The sequence below is a fragment of the Phalacrocorax carbo genome, chromosome Z (genome assembly GCF_963921805.1).
Source record: "Phalacrocorax carbo chromosome Z, bPhaCar2.1, whole genome shotgun sequence".
Lineage (NCBI taxonomy): Eukaryota > Metazoa > Chordata > Aves > Suliformes > Phalacrocoracidae > Phalacrocorax > Phalacrocorax carbo.
Genome location: NC_087548.1, coordinates 75,571,519 through 75,594,391, shown reverse-complemented (window position 1 = coordinate 75,594,391; position 22,873 = coordinate 75,571,519). Strand labels below are relative to the sequence as shown.

The following is a 22,873-nucleotide window of genomic DNA, read 5'->3' as shown; positions in this document are numbered from 1 at the left end:
ACCAGTCACACCACCGTAGAAGGCTATTCAGGTTGGTGAAGCATGATCTCCCCTTGGTGAATCCATGTTGACTGTTTCTCATAACCTTCTTGTCATCTACATGCCAGGAGATGACCTCGAGGATGAACTGAACCTTTCCAGGGAGGGAGGTGAGGCTGATTCGCCTGTAGTTTCCAAGGTCCTCCTTCTTGCCCTTTCTGAAGACTGGAGTGACATTTGCTTTCCTCCAGTCCTCAGGCACCTCTCCTGTTCTCCACAACCTTTCAAGGATGATGGAAAGTGGCTCAGCAAGAGCATCCACCAACTCCCTCAGCACTCATGCATTCCATCAGGGATCCCATCAGGGCCCATGGATTTGTGAGGATCCAGTTTGCCTAGGTGATCTCTGACCCAGTCCTTCTCAACCAATGGTAAGTCTTCCGTTCTCCAGATTTTTTCTCTCTCTTCTGGGGGCTGGGATTCCTGAGGGCCAGCCTTAGCAGCAAAGACCAAGACAAAGAAGGCATTCAGTAACTCCACCTTCTCTGCATCCTGCATCGCCAGGGCCCCTTCCTGGGTCAGCAGTGGGCCCACTGTGTCCCCAGTCTTCCTTTTACTGCTGATGTATTTAAAGACGCCCTTCTTGTTGCCTTTGACATGCCTTGCCAGATTTCATTCCAAGTGGGCCTTGGCCTTCCTCGCTGTGTCTCTGCATACCCTGATGAGATTCCTCTATTCCTCCCAAGTGCCCAGTGCCTTTTTCCACATACTGTGAACCTCCCTCTTCCATTTGAGTTCCTCTAGAAGCTCTTTGCTCATCCATGCAGGTCTCCTGGCTCCTCTGCCTGACTTCTTCCTCCAGGGGATGCACCTATCTTGAGCTTGGAGGAAGTTGCCTTGAGAGGAAGAATGTTGACCAGTTCTCTTGGACACCCCTACCTTCTCGAGCCAAGCAGGTCTTTGAAGAGGCCAAAGTTGGCCCTCTAGAAGCCCAAGGTTGTAACCCAACTCATATCCCTGCTTCTACCTCACAGTATCCTTAACTCAACCATCTCATGGTCACTGCAGCCATTGCTACCCCCAACTCTCACATCCTCAAGCAGCCCTTTTTTGTTTGTTAGGATAAGGTCGAACAGCACATCTCGCCTCACTGGCTCCTCCACCGCTGCACCAAAAAGTTGTCCTTGATGCAAGGATCTTTGGGATTGTGCATGCCTCTCTGTGCTGCTCTTCCAGAAGTATCAGGGTGGTTGAAGTACCCCACAAGGACCAGGACCTGTGATTTCGAGGCTACTTCCAGCTGTCTGTAGAAGGCTTCATCAACTTCCTCTTCTTGATCAGGGGGCCTGTAGCAAACACCCACAACAGTGTTGCCTATATTTGCCTGTGCCTTGATTTTTACCCACAAGCTCTCAACTGGTTCTTCTTCCACTCCAAGGCAGAGCTCGATACATTCCAGTTGCTCCCTCACGTAAAGAGCAACTCCCCCACCTCGCCTTGCTGGTCTGTCTCTCCTGAAAAGCCTGTAGCCACCCATGACCACATCCCAGTCATGCGAGCTATCCCACCATGTCTCTGTGACTGCAATGAGATCATGGCCCTGTGACTGCACACAGAACTCTAGTTCCTCCTGTTTATTCCCCACACTGCATGCATTGGTGTACAGGCATTGCAGAGATGTAATGGATCATACAGGTTTCCCCAGTGGGGTGTACTAGGATCCAGATACATACATACACGCATACAACTTAACAGTAATTAAGAGAAAAAGAAAGTCATAAGCCAAATGGTGCTTCTCTCAAAACAAACTCATGTGGATAAACAGAATTTAGAGATGCCTCAAGACAGCTTCTGGAATCTCATCTCTGAAACTTAGGTTATCAGCACAGACATTTCTTGTAACAGGCTAACAGATCTACTGATCACTAGGATAAAATATAGATTATTCTCTATATCATATACTGATTTACTACAGAATCACAGTGTTTTGTGTTACCACCTTTAACACATAAGAAACTCATGCTGTTCCCTATCTATCCATTCTACCACATTGGGAAATATTAAAGTTCATTGACTCTTTCAAAAGCATAGCTCTCCTACACAGGTTCCCCAATTTTTTAAGTTCTCTGGTTTCACCTGCATGGGTGGAAGAGGGATCAATACCTGTAAAGCCATGAAATTAGTTTTAACTAGACATCATTAAAATGTACTGAAGAGATGAGAATGGAAAATAGGAAATAAGAAACCACTACAATTTCCAAGTATGACCACACGGTGTCACCAATGCACTGAACTGCAAGTGTAAGTAACACAAACTTGCTAAAATTTTGTTTTGTACAAAATATAACCTAGCTAAAGAGCAAGAGCAGAATAGAATAGTGTTAATATGACATTTTCTGGAGACACAGTACAGCAAGACAGACGGATCCAATCATACAGAACACCTTCGTCTTCAAATAGGTACAGATGTCTCACCTTGAGTTTTTCATTCTGTGTTGTTACTTCTTCAAGATCCTGGCGTAGCTCCTCTAACTCACTGAGGCGATTCCCAGCAAGCTCTTTATTCTCTTCCAGCTCTGCATTCATCTCCTCAAACTGATGGGGATAAATTGTTTGTAAATCCTACTGTATCTACTGAGGGTATTAATTAAGTAACTGTTTATAAAAAAAACAGTAACAGAAATTACAGACTTAGCAGTCAGGTAGCTTTACCAAGTCAGACAGAGTCTACTTCCATTGGGTCTATTTCATAGGCAGGAAACTTGTACAGAGACAAAATGGTTTGCTCATAGTCACCTAGATTTGTGACAAAGGAAGTATCTAAATTCTGTTCCAATCTACTGCCCTACACACAAGCTGTCCTTGACTTTGTTCTTCCCCTTGCTCACAACCAAGCCACTGACATTACCTTGCGGGCATTAATGGTGATTGTGCCCCCATAGAGGCTGCTCCCAGCTCCATACACCTTGTAGCCTTTGGAATTTACCTGCAAAAGAGGCAACAGATTTCATCAAGACCCAATTAAATGCTAAGGCTGCTGATACAGCGTATTCAAGACCGAAGATGGTACACTACAGATTCTCACAGCAAAGTACCATAAGATGATGCCACACATCTCAAAACTAAACCCATTTTTCTGGTTTCCTGGCAAAGAAGGTTTCCTGGCGCTTACTCGTTCCAGAACATCTGCTAGGTGCCGGTTCAGCCTCTGCTCCCTCTTGCGTATCTTGTCAATATCCCACTGAAGGTCATCAATCATAGTCTCCAGAACAGACACCCGAGATTCTGCTGTCTCCACTCTCTCTTGCAGCTTGGAGAACTGCAATCAAGAGACTGTTTCAGCCAGCATATTGAACAGAATCAACATTTTCCAAGACTGCATTCATTGGTGTACAGGCATTTCAGAGGGGTGCTTGAGCACACAGGTTTCCGCGAAGGGGTGTATGAGGACCCACTACAGCCATGCAAACCCTTGAGATGCTTGGTCTCCTGGGTGTCATCGCATGAGGCCACAACGGCACCTTTATCACTGCTCAGGTTGTCCTGTCTTATTCCCCCCGTTGTGTGTGATGGCATTAGCATTGCCAGTTTCTCCCCCTCCCCCAAGTTCCTCAGTTTAAAGCCTTCCTCACCAAGTTTGCCAGCCTTCTTCCAAAGATTCCCATGCCCCTTCCAGACAGGTGGAGTCCATCCCTCCCTAGCAGCCTATGGTTGTTGAGGAACATCCCACTGTCATAAAAGCCAGGAGTTGATTTGTGTCATTTGCCTATTTCTAGTCCCCCATTTTTGTCCTCAAATGTTTTTCTCCTTTTTATACCTCCTGAGACATGATTCGGTGCTTCTCCTGAAGAACATCAGCCAGCTCCTGCAGCCGTCCATTTTCATGTGAGAGGTAGGTATTAAGCTCCAGGACTGCTTCTTCCATCAATGAAATATCTGCATAAAGAAAAGGAAATGAATGGAAATCAAGGTTGTTTTTAATTCTTCAATAACAAAGATGTTACCATTCCCTATTGTCACAGACCATTCCAGTTGTACCAGTTTTGGCAGCACAGAATATGCCCTTGTAACCCAGTGACACCCTAATGCAGATCAAATTCATGCGTAAACCTGCTACAACAGGTGGCTTGAGCTAACATACCAGATGACAAGTACAGCTACAGAGTACAGGCTCACTAACACCAAAGCTACTACACAGTTTAAGTCTGCCATCTCAGGACAGTAATGCTTCACTGCACCAGTGCTAGACCTGCCAGAACTCCTTGATCAGAGCAAACAGAATACTCTGGACAGAAGACAAACCAAGGATGAGCTGACATTCCACCTAAACTTTCCTTCAAAAGATTAATATTCTAACCTTAAGCGAATGACATTTTTCAGAGAGTCATCTGAGTGTATACTGAATCTGCTACATTAATTTTCAGAAGCTAATCATTTGGCTTCCTTCTGCAGAACTCTGCTTTGTGTTCAAAACTGACAGCTACACTAGGCATACCAAGACATTGGATAAATGGCTACCATTTTGCTCAAAATTCAGTGGAAACTGAGGAGCTGTTTATTCCTATGCTTCTTGCTAAACTGCAAGCAAGGAGTCCAACATCAGTTTGCAATACTGATTTCACTCTTCACTTGCACAGACGAAGCCTTTTACGCAGTGGCTTAGGACAGCTGGTTTATAAGGTTCCACTCTAACCTCTAACTTCTCAGGTGCATGAACACACTACTCTGGCACAAACAAGCCTTTTCTTAGACCAAAATACTGGGCAGAGTTCTCAGAATTCAAATTTATAGGCAGTTATAATACACTTCTAGCATATAGTGCTAGTATTAGAGGTTTTGATTATTGAGAGTTTGGAAAGCTAAGCTAACGTATTTTGGAAGATGAATGAGCAAGAAGGACTAGGCCTTAATGCTTACAATGCAGAATCATGTCTAAGCCAGGTGTAGATGAGGATTCTTGAGTATCAGCAAAGGATCAGCCACCTTGGTCATACCTCCACTATTCAGCTTGTGCGACAGCACATCAACTTTCTCCTGCAGCTTGTCATACATCGTCACAATCTGGGCAACAGCACGGCGGGAGGACTCTACACGCTCCTGCAGCTGAGATTCTATTTCCTCACTAGTGCTGCTGGCTAAAGTGGCTAGGAAGGAGAATGCTGGCTCCAGTCCTTCACCTGGGAACAGAAAGAGGTGTAAGAAGTTAATGGGCTCTGGCAGGCAACGTATCACTAGTCTTCACAACCAGAGAGCCTCTGTCACTCTTTAGGAAGAGGTATCAACATTTTCCACAGCTGGAACCCATCTCTTCTATGGTCCCCAGCTGGATGCCTCACCTCGTTCCCTCTCATCTTTGCGCTCCTGATTACTGTCCGAGTCTGGTTCAGGTTCTGGTACCACCAGTGCTTTTCTTTCAGACAAAAGGTCTCCAAGACCTTGGTCCAGGTCAAAGCGTTTAAGGATGATGCGGATATTTTCATCAAACTGAATGATGGGACAGGCAAGACAATACAAAGAATGGATGTGAATAAAAAGAGTGCTGTGGAACAGAAGAAGAAACAAGAGAACAGTGTATGTAAAATAACAAAGCATGATACTAACCTGATTCCAGTACCGATTGATAATCAGCAGGGAGGCATCATCAGTGGCCTGCCGACGCTCCAGCTTCTCAATGTGCTCCCGTAGCTCATCTTCAATGGCTTGCCGCTGGTCCAGCATCTCTGCTAGTTTCCGGTTCTTGGTCTGTAGGGTCCGGATGTCCATCTCCTCCTGCGCAGAGGGACAAGTCAGGGCACATCCCACACAAGCCAGATCACTGGGCTTATACAGAAGGCAGAGGTATTATTGTTTCCAGATGAAAAAAAGCAAGATGTTGAGTGGGAGTGTGCAAGAAAGACATACCGTTGAAGAAACACCACCAAGCTTAATGGTCTCCACTGTAGTCCCTGAATCTTCAACCCCCGCCTTCTTCTCTGGAGGTGCAGAAGGCCCAGGCTCTACAGCTGTCCGTTTATAGCCAATTCCAGACATCGTGGCTGAAGCATATAGACTCCCACCTTCTCTAAGTTTTTCCTGAACATTAAAGAACACTTAAAAAAAAAAAAACAAAAACAGAACAGCAAACACACACGACCACAGTCAATTCAATTTAGTATTTTTAAACATACTGATTCATCATGGCAACAAGATGCTCAACACAGTAGATATAAGTTAAAAGGCTTTGGAAAATACCAGTCAAACATTAAGTTTTAGGAGACACCACTAGGATTAGTACTGCAAACAGCAAGTTGATGGGAAAGAAATCCACTGCTCTGTAATGTTAAAATGGAAGTACTGTACCTTACTACACTCTTTTAAAAAAAATCCTCATGCAGGTTCAGTCTCAGCTTTTTTGATCTCTCTCTGTATTATCAAAAATCATCTGTATTAGACAGGCAACTGAGACTGTGTATATGTAGTACTGGTTCACTTCACATCAACCAAACTGTCTTATTGTATGAACATTCAAAGTCAGTTAAAGCTGAGGGCACCAACACCTGAAGATGAGCCCTTTAAGAGCACACACAGAGATCTAACAAATCCTATGGAACTGAACTGCAATTCCAAGTCAAGGTTTGTAAAGATCCATCTGAAAAGTTTTCCTGTTTATCAGGAGAGACACAGACATGTTTTAAGAGTATTTATCCCCAAGTTAATGCAATCTCTAAAGCTCTGGACTACTAGCTACAGACTCACAGAATAGCTGAGGCTGGAAGGGATCTCTGGAGATCACCTGCTCAATGCTCCTGAATAAAGCAGGTTCAGCCAGCCCAGGCTGCCAAGGGCCTTGTCCAGTCAGGTTTTGAGGATCTCCAAAGAGACAGACACTCAGCAATGCTTCTGGGCAATCTATCCCATGGTTTTTGATCCTACTGGTGACTCTCAGCACTAGACCAGTTTTTTCTTATGTTTGAACAGTATTTCTTGCAGTTCCATACAATATTATTTAAGAAAAAGATGTATCTCCTTAAAGGGTTTCCAAACCAAATATAGCAGCTAGTGATGGAAAACAAAATCAACTAGAACTTCATCAGACATAAGCAGCATTCTTCTCCCATATTCACTGATGCTGTGCCAACTCAATCCACAGATCTCTCCCTCTAAACTAAATGAAACCCAGAAGTAAATGAACTGCAGACCATACAAGTTAGATTTGTGTTGTTCCATTTAAATCTATAATGACATTTACAGTTTAACTAAGGGTTACAAACTGAACCTGCCAGTTATGTATTTGCTTTACTGGAGCAGTTCTACTGAAAGTAATAACACTACTTTATTTTCAAGATTAAGCTGGTACACTGCTTTGCCAAATCTTATCATTTAACAAGCATTTTAGCTTGGCATTGCTCTTCACCATATGCAAAATAATATTATTTCTAAGGGAGTTATTGAAACAGCACATATAGCATTCCTGTAACCTGTATTTTAACATAATTATTAAATAAATCTCAAAATTAAAAAAATAAATAAAGACAACTTCCACTTAACTGTTTTCCTCTTTTAGCAATGGAATTCCATGGGCATTGATTTCAGCTAGAATGATTAGGCCATTGGAGAGGGTGGTGGGAGCAGCTGTCACAAAAAAACATCTGCTACCTATCAGTCCAGCAAGCCACCAGTGACTACCGCCTTTCACATTCTGTGTCCACAGACAAATACTTCTTCCACTGCCTCATGACACCATCCCTAGCTTTAACCCTCCCTCTCCCCACTACTCACTTCCTCGCAGACTGTATGCCAGGACCCGACCCACTAAGGTTTCATGACAACAGACCCTCTCTTTCCTTTAGGAACTCAAACTTACCGTCAGTCCCAGGCTATTTACATTCTTCTCTCCCCAAACAGATCACACTGACTCATCAAAGATTGACTATCCTCCTTTACTTGGGACTCCGCTTTGTCTTAACCTCCCTCTTATGGTTGACACCCCCTTACACAGACCTGAATATAGCCCCACCTGGTACTCCCCACACCTACCACTGTTATCCCAAAAAGGGTTTGTTCACCTGGTGTACAAAATGCAAAACTACACACAGAGCAGAGGTATTTTATTCAAGTCATTTTTATGCAAAGATGGGTGCTAGGTGGTAACCCACAAAGCCAGCACACCACACCGAGAAACTACAAGGCATTTATACAGTTAAATCTGTCAGACACAGCTAATCTTCACGCGCCTCAGCTAAGAGTTGGTTAATTTTCCACTCGCGCTGCTGTGAAGGTACGCCTCCCTTTCCATTTCCCGCGCATGCGCAGGGAGTAAGGCACTTACTGGGGGGGGCAGTTTCTGGCCTGTGGGCGTGATCTCTAATATTGTGATGAGGGTAGTTTCTCTAAGCGGCGCTTTTAGTTCTTATCAACGTCCCAGTTCGTTGTTTTCCTTGACTATACCCTTTCCCACCCCGTTCTCAGGGCTTCTTGGGTGGGATGTTTACTTGGGTCTGTGTCGGAGCTCTCAAGGACAGAGCTGGAAAACAAGGACTTTCCTATCTCAGCCCCCGCCTCTGCCCGGCACATTCCGTTTTGCCAGGCTCGCATAGCGCATTGTTATGTCTTTAGCGAACACTTCTCAAAATTCCATTTTCTTAAGAGATTACCACCACTGGCCAAAGTCATCTAGTCTGACCACCACGACCTCCTCAGGCCTAACACTCAGCCAATCATCTACAACCTGTGCCCTCCCTCTGCATTTGAACCCTTTCACATGCCCGTGGCATCTCTAGTCAAGAAACCTTTCAGAGCTCGCCTTTCAGCTTCGTACTCACACCAGTCACACTCGACACTTCCATTTTTTTGTGTTCGTATAATCCACGGCCCTTTAGAGGTCCGCAAAAAACCTGCCATGGCCACCTATTCAAACCCCAGAAATCTCCCTCAGAGACGTTGCCCAAACCCCAGGTATCTCCCCCAGAGCACAGCCCACCAGTGGGTACACACAGCTCCACATCGCCCACCAGAGACTCCTCTCCACACAGAGCAAGAAACCCACTCCAAACTGCCACAGACTCCCCAAGCACACATCGGAAGCCACTTCACTAATGCCCACGAATACCCAGGGACGTGCCCTTGCACCCCCTTCCGTCTTCCACGCTTTGCGGTGACTCCCACCTTCCCGCTAGTGGCCCCACAAACACCCGGGAGCCTCCCAAGCACGCAATGGGACACCGCGCACCCCCGGGCCCTGCGCCCCGCGAGCGAGCACGTACCCCAGGGCGGCCCCGCACCCACCAGCGCTACCCACTACACCCCACACGTCCTGTCCCTCAGGCCCAACTCTCCTTTCATGGGTGCTCAGTGCCTCCGACCCCGCCTTCCCCCCAACCCCCGGCCCACCCCGGCCGCCCCACAGATCTCCATACCCACCCCAAAATCAGCCTCCTCCGCCACCTTCCTCCAGCCCACCGGAAAAGGCCAGCGGCCGCCCCTTCCGGCAACCATTTCGCCCTCACCCATAATGGCCGCTCTTCAAGCAGTCGCATGCCCTGCCTCGACATGGCTGCCGTTGCCGTGGTGCCGGGGAGGCAGTCCAACGGCGGAGTCTGGTGGGTGATGAAGCGTAGGTACACTTTTCATTGTGTAGGTTATGTTCACATATGTGAAATCTGTAAAAATTCGGTTCCTATGCAGACCTAGCTCCAACTAAGATGGAGGTAACGTTTTAGATAATGCAAGTTTAAAGTAAAATTTCAGTATTTTAGGTTTAATACCTTAATCTCTGTCCATACTTCTAGAAAAACTTGAAAACAACTACAAACATCATCAGACTGACATGGTTCCTGCTTTGTTTATCAATTTAAAATAGATTTGTGTCTCTGCAAGGTTTTTGTCCGTGTGCTGGGATTCTCTCCCAGTCACAATGTAATGAGCTACTACACCCAAGATCAATAGATTATCCTATTAATACCCTACAAGACTTCAGGCTTAATGAACAGCTGAGTTCCTGAAAGAAAAACAAAGCTTCCCCTATGATTTTTTCCCCTCCCCCTGCAGCTGCCAGAAGGAGCTTGGTGAGCCAGTGAGCTCCTACAGCCTAGTGAGCAAGTGTGAGAGCAGCTGGGGTGGAAAAGTTGACCAGCTTGGTTGAAGTCTGTATCTACACAATACTGTGGTATAAAATAAACTTCATATAACAGAACTGGGAAGTTCAATACCTTGGTGGGGTGGCGTTTAAAAGATTGCATTCAAATATCTCCTAGTTAAAAAAAAATACCCCAAACAACCATTTGCTTACGCCCACAGTATTTCCTTGGGTAAGTCATTGAGCCTCAGTGCAGCCAGTCCTTGACTAAAACATTTGAAACCAAAAGGAGCTTTTTATTTAATTGAATGTACTCCAAATCAGGTCTTCAAGTCAGCATAGCTTTCAGTCCTTGTGTTTTCCCTGCCTTTGCTTTGTATTTGGTCTTTCTCCTCTATATGTTTTTTCTCACATGTTGATCCCATGCAGACTAGCTTTACATCATCACAGCAAAACTATTAAATGAAATGGCAACAGTCACAACCTTTTGTTTAATTTTGTGTCTGTGTCTTATCCCTGTGCACCTTGGCATTTCCTCCAGGGGGAAGGAAAAACTCATTTTCTGCAAAGCACCTTCCTACTCTGTACATTATCTAACATATCTGTGTTAAATTAGCATGCTTTAGATAAGCATTCAAACTGATCTTTGAGCTGCTCTTTTATACCTAAAACTTGGTCTTGCAGCCAGCCAGACTGTAGTGCTAAAAAAGAGAGGGCTGTGATACACTTAAGAAAATGGAATTTTTTCACTTTTCCGCTAAGCCGTAACAATGCGCTATGCGAGCCTGGCAAAACGGAATGTGCCGGGCAGAGGCGGGGGCTGAGATAGGAAAGTCCTTATTTTCCAGCTCTGTCCTTGAGAGCTCCGACGCAGACCCAAGTGAACACCCCACCCAAGAAGCCCTGAGAACGGGGTGGGAAAGGGTATAGTCAAGGAGAACAACGGACTGGGACGTTGATAAGAACTAAAAGCGCCGCTTAGAGAAACTACCCTCATCACAATATTAGAGATCACGCCCACAGGCCAGAAACTGCCCCCCCCCCAGTAAGTGCCTTACTCCCTGCGCATGCGCGGGAAATGGAAAGGGAGGCGTACCTTCACAGCAGCGCGAGTGGAAAATTAACCAACTCTTAGCTGGGGCGCGTGAAGATTAGCTGTGTCTGACAGATTTAACTGTTTAAATGCCTTGTAGTTTCTCGGTGTGGTGTGCTGGCTTTGTGGGTTACCACCTAGCACCCATCTTTGCATAAAAATGACTTGAATAAAATACCTCTGCTCTGTGTGTAGTTTTGCATTTTGTACACCAGGTGAACAAACCTGCTTCCCAGCATAAGGGCTGTGCTTCAGGATACCTGTGTAGCTTCCCTGTCAGCCTGCAAACTCGAGACACAAAGATTGCCCTTCTCGTCGTTCTCCCCTCCATTACCACTCTGATTTAACCTAACTCCTGGCAGTCGTTTCCTCTCGGTGTTGAGGCACGCGCTCCCCTCTAAGAAGGAATGTGCTGTTCCCCTTGGTGGTGTTTATAGAGTAACTGTCATCACATTCTTGTGAACTGTTATGCACAGATAATACAGCAGATGTGGGAAGAAATACAAGCATAAATATGAGCCATAAGGAGAGAGAGGGAGTTTTAATACTTGTATTAATATTTGAGATAGTTTTGTGAAGAAACTGGGAGAGCTGAGCAATCTAATATCACTGAGGAGGAACTGAAGAGGATGTCTTGCAGCAACTTCCAATTTATTTAGAGTCTATTAAGAACGTGACAGGTAGGGTTGCTTTTTTCTTGAAACTGGCAGGTTCAACCACAGTCCTTCACTTGCAAATGCTGTAAGAGAAAGTTAAGCACATACTTCATTCAAAACTCCAGCTGCTTAGGAATTCAAATGACTGAAGGAGAGTTTCTTGGAAAGGATGTGTGCTTGTTGTAGCATGAGCAGAGGGGAGACTGATGTGAAGAAACACACCAAAGATGCAGAGATGAACTGAGTAAGGTGTCGGGAATAGCCTACAGAGGAGACAATTTTGAGCTTATAGTTTTAGTGAGCTACGGCTGTGTCCGCAAAAGGACACTCAAGCTTACTGATTCTCTTTGTGTAAACAAGACTTGCACAGCCTTGTTACGAGGATTGTGCTAAGCATCACCCATTACCAGTTAATATCTATTCCAAATCAAAAGGACCTACAAAGACTCAAATATTGGCTCTCCCTCAGGTTATAATAGTAGAAGCATATTCCAAAGTTTGTTATGAAAGCCCAATACATCGGCTTGAAATGCAACCTTTCAGTAAGGCAGGATGTTGAGACACAATGTTGGGAACTATTCACACATTAATCAGGTATGTCTGGACAGGTGGTGTGCAGATATCTAGTTAAATATGGAAGTCTGGAACACCCAGGACAGTACCTAAAATGATCTTTCATCCAGCAAAACTGTGCTACTTCCAAGAGGAAAGGCCATATGGGAGATGGTGTGATAGCTGATCTTGTTAACCTGTTAGTGAAACTTGCTCTGAGATCATGGCTAACAGAAGGCTCTGCCCTGGAGGGCAGAGAGGAATCCTGTCTTTTGCCAGAAAGGTTATGTGCCCTGGAGTCTGAACAACTTGCACTTTTCTCCTTGACTCTCTATATCCTGCTGTAATGGTTCAGCCCCAGACAGCAACTAAACACCACACAGCCGCTCGCTCACTCCCCCACCCCTGTGGGATGTGGAGAGAATCAGAAGAGCAAAAGCAAAAAAAACCTTGTGGGTTGAGATAAGAACATATTAATAATTAAAATAATATCAATAATCATGATTATTATAATAATAACAATAATGACGATATAATAAAAGGGAAAAGGGAAAAAAGCCAAAACACAAACGATACAACCACTCACTACCCGCCAACCAATGCTGCCGGTCCCAGAGCTGCAATTGCTGCCTCCCTCCCCCAGCCAGCTACTCCCAGTTAACATACTGGGCATGATGTTACAAGATATGCAATATCCCTTTGGCCAGTTTGGATCCTCTCTCTCAGCTGTGCCCCCTCCCCTCCCGGCTTCTTGTGCACCTGGCAGAGCGTGGGAAGCTGGAAAAGTCCTTGACTTTAGTATAAGCACTGCTCAGCAACAACTAAAACATCAGTGTGTTATCAACATTGTTTTCATACTAAGTCCAAAGCACAGCACTGTGCCAGCTGCAGCGAAGAAAATTAACTCTATCCCAGCTAAAACCATGACACCTGGTAGTCCCAGAAAGTTAATAAACTTCTGGTTGCTTTCTTACATTCCTCAACAGTGTCCGCCCCCAACAGTGTATCATCCACCTACTGAAATAAGGTAATGTTAGTTCCTTTGCCTTGCTATTGTTCCAATTCTTTTGCAAGTACATTTCCAAAAATCGTGGGAGTGTTCTTGAATGGAGGAGCACTGTCCAGCACAGCTGCATCTTGCATCCTGTTGTAGGGCTTTCCCATTCGAAGGCAAACATCTTCTGACTTTGTTCTTCCAATGGAATGCAAAAGAATCATAGAATCATTAAGGTTGGAAAAGACCTCTAGGATCATCAAGTCCAACTGTCATCCCAACGCTACCAATGGTACCCTTTAAGTCCAATACTGTAAAATTGACATTTGAATCAACTGTTGTTGTTGACAAAGTAGGATTGGGTATCACTGGGTATACATCAGTCACTATTTGATTAATAGCTCTTAGATCTTGTACTAAATGGTATTCCTGTGAATGTGGCTTTTTAACAGGCGAACCCGCGGTATTATATTCCAATTGACATTCTTGTAACAGTCTGTATTTTAGAGAGTTATTAATCATAGGCTCCAGTCCAATACAGGCCTCCATTTTTATGGGATATTGGTTTTGTCTTACCGGTTTAGCTCCCTGCTTTAATACTGTTCTACCGGTTTGGCTGATTTGGATCTTCCAGGTCTCTCAGTTGCCCATAAAAAAAGGGATTACAGTGCCTTCTGTCTCTGAAATGGGGTTGCTTGGTCCCTCTTCATTGTCTTCCACTGTCTCAAATAATTCCTGTAATACATATATTTGTGCTTTCCAGGTGTTATTTTGTGGGATATGGACTCTTATTCTGTTTTTGTCAAAGGTTATCTGTGCCTCTAATTTATTTTACAAGTCCCTTCGCATTAGAGGTATCAGGCATTTGGGCATGTATAAAAATTCACGTCCAAACATCTTGTTGTCAATTTTACATTTAATAGTTTGGGAAAAGGGTCTAACCTCCTGCTTTCCTGTTGCACCAACCACAGCAATAGAATATTTACTCATAGGTCCCTTGCAACTATTCAATACAGAGTAGGTTGCTCCTGTGTCAACTAGGAATTTAACTACATCATTCCTCAGCTTAACAGCAATGAGGGCTTCAGCTGGGGATTTCATTTCCTCAACCCCTGGTCCCTACCAGTCTGAATCCTCTACCATGATCCTGATCAATTCCCTAGGTACCTTGGGGCTCCCCCCTTTTGGACATTGATTTTTCCAGTGTCCCGTTTCCTTGCAAAGAATACACTGATCTTTTTCCAATGGAATTCTAATTCCTGATCCTCTCCCTGTACCTTGACCTCTTCCTTGTCCTTCTGCCCTCTTGAAACCTTGACCTCTAAATGAAGCCTGTGCCTTAACAAAGGCAGCTGCCAATATTGCTGCGTTCTGCCTCCTAGCTTTTAATTTTTCTTTTTCACTTTCTTTCTTTTCAGCTTCCTCCTTGTTATTATAGGCTTTATATGCAATTTCAATTAACTGATATGGTAATTCCTGACATTCCATCTACTTTCTGTAATTTCCTCCTAATATAAATGTATTTTTTAAGTAAAGAACAAATCCACATATAGAATCTCATCCCATTTCTCCTGCCTTTTACAAAACAACAGGAGTTGCAAGACTGTGTTAGAATGCAAAGACCCAATTTCAGGCTATTTTTCCTCATCTTCCAATTTATATTTTGGCCACTATTGAGTGCAATGTTCTTTTAATTTCTTTTTGTTAGAGGATCCCCACCAAACTTATTCCAGTATTTCAAGATGCACCCTAATGGGGAGCAAGGGGAAACCTCTGAAGATTGTCCTGCTCCCTGTCCTACTCCCACGATGTTATCCACAAAGAATGTTTCTGCTAACCATGCTTTCATACACTCCAGTTGTCACCGTCCAAACCATACACAAAGTTTACAAAATACCTTTTTTTCCCCTTTTTACCTTTAGCTATTGTTTTGTGCACTGCAGTCGTCACTATCCAATAGTGGACAAAACTACAAAACACCTTAAGGCCTTTTTACCTTTACCTATTGCTTCACGCACTCCGATTGTCACTGTCCAGTCATGCACAAGACTTACAAAGCACTTTTAAAACCTTTACTTTTATCCATCGTTACCCCATGCAGCGTCTCTTTATCATGCTTTGCACCTTTGTGTCGCTTACCCACTCTGATGGGGAGATCACTCACGGAGTCCTCCGAACAACAGCTCAGTGCACGCTTGGAGCCCGAAGTGCAGTTTCTCCCCACCAGCAGCTGGCAAGACGATCTGGGCAAGGCTTCACAGCAGTCCCATATGGGGCACCAAAAAATGTTGTCCGAAAAGTGGATTTGTCGCCCGGAGTGCAACGAGTCAATAATCACACACTCAGGCGAGACATTGCTAATTTATTTCAGGGTTGCACAAACCTGGGTTCTCGGTGGTTTTCTATAAATGAAGCCCCCTGAATGGGGCGCCCTCGTTATATTTATACAATACGTCCACACGTATTCTGCCTATCTAATACATATTCACTCCAATCTACATAGGTTGCGTAATGGCATTAAGTCACTCCTCTTGGCTCTGCTTCAGATTCTTCTGCACATGCCTTCCTCTCTTTGGGGGTCTTGGTGGTCTTTACAGATGAAGTACCCTAACCCTTTTTACCCACATATATGGTTGTGTGCTACACATGGACAATTTACGGCTATTTTCTCTTGCCAACTTTCCTTAATTTTCTTCTAAAAGAAATGCTTGTCCTTCATTAAATGGATAATCGCTGATGGCGAAGATATCCCATCCCTAAACTTAGGTTAAATATTAAAGGCATCTAGATTAATACTAATTAAACATATACAATACCTGTTCTTTACAAGAGTGGGTTGTTCTCTTACAATAACAGATTTATCCCAAAGATGGGATCAGAAAAGCTTCAGCCAGTCAGTCCCTGATGCTGTCAGTGGCAGATGGAGAAGGGGATTGCAATTTGCATACACAAGGAAGGAGATCAGACAAATGGGCCTGAGGACTAGGGCCTCATAAGAAGCAGCTAACTTAAGATAATATGCTGGAAAAATGCCACCTTCAGGCAACCACTCTGAATGGGCAAAGCAAAATAGTATCCACAACACTCACAGCAGACTAACTGCCCTAAAAGAGCTAACCAGACTGCAAAATTAAATGGGGCAAAGCCCTTGCCATAGATAATTCTGTGGAAGAAGAATCTTTTCTGTGTCAGCACACAAGTCAGCCTTTCATTTGCTAGGTTGTAAACTGGAACCACAGCAGTTACTTCATTTAAACCCAGTGCCAGTTACCATATAAAAGCAGGTATGAAACACAACCCTGTGTCCTGCAGTAGCTTGCACATATGCTCAGATCACATCATTGACAGGAAAGGTAAGGAAAGTCTCAAAAAGGAAAAAAAAAGCAAAATGCATGTTAGTGGAACATACTTCCAAACAAAAGTGCCAGATCCTGTCATATGTGTGTGCAGGTCTTTGGCTTCAAAGCAAATGTAGCTCTTCCTTGGAAAAAAACTACAATAAATAAATAAATAGGATGATGAACTTCCTAACCCCTTAATTTCCTCATATACTGGCTGCAGACTCCAAGATTATTCTATCTTATTCTGCTATTTTGATCATTGGTGCTTTGAAGCAAAAATAGAAACACTAGTGTCTCAAAAGACATCCTTTTCTTAGTGGCTGATTTGTGTCAGAGGCACTTTCATGTTACCAAAGTGTGATAAGCAATAAGAAAAAGAATTTTTAAATCTGACCTTTGAAGGACAAAGCTTCAGCCCTTGCTTAGAATTTAGTTCTTTAAGGTTTGTTCTTGTATCCCACCCTTTGTCTTTACCTCATTGTGGGTAAGGATGTGCTGTAAAAATAGCGTCATTTTTGTTTTTCTCTTTGTGAAGCTGCTAATTTTGTTGCTGTGGGCATGAAATGGAATGAAAAGGTGATGCTGCAGTGTGCTGTGCTAGGTACACATTTATTAGGGACACCAGTGGAACTCTATTTAATAATGTTGGGGTGCTGTACCTAATAGTATCCATCCAATGCAGTGTGTACATCATTTCACACAAAAATATACCACTCTACAGCATCCTTGATCTATCCAACAATTGCTGTTCATATTATTTAAAATTGTATCATTTTCTTGGCAGAAAAGCTGACTAAAGAAAATGAAGACATATAAACCTGTAGCCAATGCACTTGGACTAAGTGGGATCTTGCTTTAGTGTGAAAAGAAAATGTACTAATTTTTTTTTAAACTAAGATTAGTTAATTATTGCTTATCTAAGTTTACCCTACAACAAACTAGAATATTTAGGGCACACATCTGGGAAGGGAGAAACAAATTATATTGTGCCTTGATATAGGAATGAAATTCCTTTGTCTCTGACCAGAACTGACTTGGACAGAAATGTTTAAGTGGCTTTTATATTCTGCACAGAAATTCTCACTTACTTTTGTTTTGTCATGTTACTTCACTAACTGTCTTCCTCTTGTAGAGAAACACTTCATGCTGTAAGCTAAATGGAGAATGTAAGTGCAAATGCAAAAGATGAGTAAGTGGTTTTATTTTATGGAAGTAATGAGATCTGTAAAACATGACCTACATACTTCCCCTTCCTGTTTGGTAACTCACAAGGATGGTTGTACTTTTCCAAATATGACCTTGGCCTATGATGTAACGATATACTTATAACAGTAGCTTTTGCACAGCTTGGTAAGATACAAATCTGATCCTCTGTAATAAGCCAAAGACTGTTTGCCCACACCACTCACACTGGAAGTGCCTGAAGAACCAGACAGCCCTGGAGATACAAAAAGGTAAATGCTGGAAGCAACTCAATTAAAAGTCAAGACCATAAAGAAGTGCTCTCTCACTCTCGCTCATTCTCTTGACAGCCAGAACATCCTGGTAGGCAATCGAAAGAAAGAAGGAATGAAAGACTCCAGTCAGTGAGTAACCCAGACTGAGACATCTCAACAGAGATTACTAGCTATTGCCTTGCTGCCTCACTGCCCAGTTGCAATAACGATCATGAGAAACAAAAAACCCAGCAAATGGAGGAGGAACTTGACTGTTTTCTTTCTATTTTTGTTGCTGGGCAGCATACCCCCTTAATTTGCTGTCTCTCTGTGGTTCTTATATGCAAATAATTCTGGGAACATCGCTAAGAGTTTCTTCAAAATGAGCCTATGTCCATTATCTATACTAGTAGTAGGTGCACTTAAATTTTAAAGAGCTGCTATTCAGAAATTGCTTTGTATCTTGGTAAGCACTATACTGCTGCACTATGACATTGGAAAAGAAAATGAGATTTACCTGAAAATATTCATTACTCATCAGCTGTGAAAATTACAGAATTTACAAAATAAACTCTAGAGGAATCACTTGCATCTTTATGCTAGCCAGTGTAGCTCTAGTGATTATAGAGGGTTATCCTTCTAGGTCAAGGAGTAGTCACGGATTTTTATGTCTTTCTTCAAGTGAAGCTAGTGTCCCTAGTTGGCCTCCCAGGACTTGTCTAAACTTGAACATGCAAAAAAATTAATCAGAATGAATTAAAAATTTGAACTAAAAGTGAACTATTTAGTCTCTGTGTTACATCCTGTACAGACACTATTATGTAGAATGAAAAAGCTTAACATTTATTTTGCTTCTTTCACTTCCAAAGACCATTCAGCTAAACTGAATTAAAACCTCTTAAATTTCAAGTAGTGCTGCCCCTCAGAGATTTAAAACAGTTTTAAACTAGTCATAATTTGATACAATTTTCCTGAGAGTCTTTGTGTAGTTAAAACCTTGTATGAGTGGTACCCATACTTTCTAGCCAGAAAGGCCATTTCTCTCACACCAGCTGCAGACCTTTAGTTCCAGAAGTGCACACCTAAAATTTGCAGTGAAAGAGAGCAGAAAAATTACTAATACTCTGTGTTTCTTAAACAGGCACAGAATTTGTTAGCAAAATGTGCCCAGCGACCATACAAAATAACTTTACACTGTTCTGCAAGGGAAAATCAAATGCTTTTCAGCAGTCCCTGGTGGATAATTCCTGTCTGACCCTCAGTTTGGAAATCCTGTGTTTTGCCTCTTTACCCCATTTTCTTTTTTAGCATCTGCAAAATGTACACTGTTCCAGACTATTCCTCCATGTTGCAACACAGAGCAAGTGACTGAGAGCCAATGTATTTTAACAGATAGTTTGGAGAACTACTTGACTCTCTAAGTTAAAACCATTGTTCCTCACTTTGAAATACTTGGTTTGTGGTCTGCAAGAGTCAGAATGTTGGAGCAAGACAGGTAGGAAGTTGGATCACCAGAGCATTTACAACTAAACCGATTAAGATACATCCATTTCTCTGAGGGCAATCACACTTGCGGTGCTTCTGAAGTTCTGCCATTGTTTAACACATAGCCATGTTAGCTCACACTGGCATTTTTTTGCTATGAACAGCCTTACCTAATGATTTGATAGAAAAGCTTTGTGCATGTGTCTGCGTGCAATAGTCTCTAAAAAAACTGGTCTACAATTAGTAGTGCCTGTGTTTGTGTCATCTTCAGATGTGTGCAGCTTAAGTAGAACAGATCATAGTATCTAATAATGTATCGACAAGATTAATTAGTTATTGGTATAAGCCTGCAAAGTCTGGAATGCAGTTGTATATAGGAGGCTGTACAGGGGGAAGGCTTGGGAAATACGTGAAGAGTGCTTAGTCCTGAATGGATAGCCAAATGCACAGACCAGGATGAAAAGGAGAAAAAAATATTTCAGCCTTTTCGGAGAACATTAATGTACCCTAGACAGCTAAGCCAGCATGAATTCATTCACTTTGGAGCTGTATTTCATCTCACTCTGTTGTCTGTTAAGTCAAACACAGTATCTCTGACATACAAGCTCACTGTGTCTCCAGTAAACAACAAATGACTTTGAATACTTTTTGTTCCCAGTGTTCAATACCAAGTCTAAATGAAAAACACAGAAAGCCACTGTGTGTCATTTGGTTATCATCAATTTGTATTCCTATTCAAAACAGCTATGAGAAATATCTGCTGCTTCTTAAAAAGCAGAATGTAAGCAGGAAATATTTTTTTATTTATTTACTCTGTGGATTTTTTCCTATCAATACATAGCAAGGGAAGAAAAATATTTTAAAATGTAAAATATCAGTTCAAGAAGGACGTGGAACTGCTCAAGTAAGTCCAGTGGAGAGCTACATAGATGATCAGGGGGCTGGAGCATCTCCCATATGAGGAAAGGCTGAGAGACTTGAGTTTGTTCACCCTGGAGAAAAGAAGACTGAGGGGGGATTTCTTCAATACCTATAAATAGCTAAAGGGTGGGTGTCAGGACGATGGGACTGGGCTCTTTTAGGTGGTGCCCAACGACAGGCCAAGGGTCAATGGGCACAGGTTGGAACACAGGAAGTTCCACCTCATTATGAGAAAAAACCCCTTCCCTGTGCGGGTGCCAGAGCAGTGGCACAGGCTGCCCAGGGAGGGTGTGGAGTCCCTTCCCTGGAGACATTCAAACCCCACCTGGCTGCGCTCCTGTGCCCCCTGCTCTGGGTGTGCCTGCTCAAGCAGGGGGGTTGGACAGGATGATCTCCAGAGGTCCCTTCCAACCCCCACCATTCTCTGATTTTGTGATTCTGTGAAGAAGTTAGCTTTAGAATTGAACAGCAGATACCTACAAGGAGAAGATACCTACCGTGCAGCTGACAGTACAGGAATAACCAGGTAATTATTATCCTCTGGTAGCTGAACGTAAGGGGATAATACCATCACTGCACTGGAGAACTTCCCAGAGTGTTTGTGGAAGAGACACGGCCCTTAAAACTGAACAGATTATACACATGCTGGTACAACATGTTGTGCTAAACATAGTATTCATTCCTCCTGCTGGAATGTAATCACTTTGGATTTTTTTCCTACGGACACCAGGCTTACAATATCTTTTTTCTTCCTTCTTTTTTTCCTCTTTTTTTCCTTCTTTTTTTTCCCCCCCCTGGCTTTTCACAGCTTCCTGCCCCTAATTAAATTTGAACACACTCATCAAATTTCATTGCAACTGGCTGAAGGAGGTAAGTCTTGAGGATGTTTGCTGCTATACACTTCATGCAGTCTCATAGAGCAGAGACCTGCATCTCTATCCCACTGAATGAATGCCTTCAACATACATCGAACAGGAACCTGTATGTTTGATTTGAAGGCTGGATAATAAGGACATGTAGCTTGAAACTAGAGTACGCACACCCTCACGTCCTTGCCTTCTAGTAAAAACATGAAGCAGTAGGACTACTGTGTGGTAGAAAAGCTAAGAAATCGGTGGGGGCAAGAAACATGAGGCAGGAGCTAAGGATATTTTGACAGTGATGCTTAAGGCACAAATGACACAACTCTGTAAGAAACCAGGCTTCTCAATCCAGCTGCCCCAAGAACATGAATTTCTGCTCTGCTGCTTTCCACATTGTGCAGGCACCTAAACATCACCTGGCTAGCTTGTCCTGCTTCTAGCACTCATGTTTATGAAAAGCAGGAGCTGTACCTGATCTCAAGCAAAGCACAAAAAAAAATACTACCTCCATTCCCTTGCACAAATGCTCAGTGCCATTAACACCGTTACAGTGGACAGCAGAGGGGAAGGCTGCTTTGGCAACAGAAAATATTTGGATCTGAATGGCTGGGCTGAATCACAGAATCATAGAATCATGGAATGGTTTAGGTTAGAAGGGACCTTTAAAGGTCATCTAGTCCAACCCCCCTGCAGTCAGCAGGGACATCTTTAACTGCTCAGGACCCCATCCAACCTGACCTTGAATGCCTCTAGGGACGGGGCCTCCACTGCCTCTCTGTGCAAACCACTCCAGTGCTTCACCACCCTCATCGTAAAAAATTTCTACCTTATATCCAGTCTAAATCTCCCTTACTTGGATACAATTCTCACCACATGATTTTCTTCCCCGTTTATAAAGTATTGTTATTTTACAGGCTGAATAATTTCAGAAGTAACTATTTCTTCAGAGCATTTCAGGTTGCAGTTAGGTTACTACATGAGCGGTCATGTCCCCACATGTTCACCTCTGCTCTCCAGAAGCCTCCCTGCTGTGCTGACATAGTCATTTGGTGTGGGGAACTGAAGAAAGAAGTGATCTGGATGAGAAATAATCCATCATAAGAAAAGGTTTATTTTTCAGCCATGTCAGTCTCCCTTATGCTAGTGCACAGCAGAAGGCAGCACTGTGATAAAAATTAGTAGTCAGGAATGACAGGCTGTTGTATAAACTGTGCCACTGCCCCAAAATCACTTGTGACTTTTCTCCTTTAGTCTTTCAGGTCTCACAGAAGCTGTTTTAAAGAAATAAGTGTTTAAGGATGAAAGTCAAGTGTTCCCTGAAAAGCAGGCAAGTGAGCAAAGTAAGAGCAGAGAAGACTATACAGAAAGGCTTGTCACAAAATTAAAATTACCTAAATATTTGTTCTGAGAGAAAAGGCCTTCTGGCCCATTCCTTTTAATTTATTAAACAGCCAAATTGTTCTGCTGGCTGAAACTCCATCTGCAATGTAATACTGGGT

At 43.2% G+C, this 22,873-nt stretch overlaps 1 protein-coding gene and 1 long non-coding RNA gene across 4 annotated transcripts in view; one reads left to right on the top strand and one right to left on the bottom strand.

Moving 5' to 3' along the window:
• Nucleotides 1-9,426, bottom strand: part of RNF20 (ring finger protein 20) — a 22,894-nt gene extending 13,468 nt beyond the window's left edge. The window contains exons 1-10 of one of the 3 annotated variants that reach the window (XM_064438986.1): nt 9,379-9,426; nt 6,319-6,381; nt 5,881-6,051; nt 5,581-5,748; nt 5,316-5,463; nt 4,974-5,156; nt 3,797-3,915; nt 3,152-3,298; nt 2,888-2,965; nt 2,455-2,574 (exon numbers count right to left, since the gene is read on the bottom strand). In XM_064438986.1, the coding sequence (XP_064295056.1) occupies nt 2,455-2,574; nt 2,888-2,965; nt 3,152-3,298; nt 3,797-3,915; nt 4,974-5,156; nt 5,316-5,463; nt 5,581-5,748; nt 5,881-6,009 (1,092 nt within the window). In that variant the 5' untranslated portion in view covers nt 6,010-6,051; nt 6,319-6,381; nt 9,379-9,426. Of the gene's footprint in view, nt 1-2,454; nt 2,575-2,887; nt 2,966-3,151; nt 3,299-3,796; nt 3,916-4,973; nt 5,157-5,315; nt 5,464-5,580; nt 5,749-5,880; nt 6,052-6,318; nt 6,382-7,506; nt 7,591-9,378 lie in introns of those variants that run through there. The other 2 variants (XM_064438987.1, XM_064438985.1) reach the window with 2 other exon arrangements.
• On the top strand, nt 9,418-22,873 carry LOC135310627 (uncharacterized). The gene is made up of 3 exons (XR_010370699.1): nt 9,418-9,571; nt 21,320-21,381; nt 22,626-22,873. It is a non-coding gene; the product is annotated as an uncharacterized LOC135310627 (long non-coding RNA).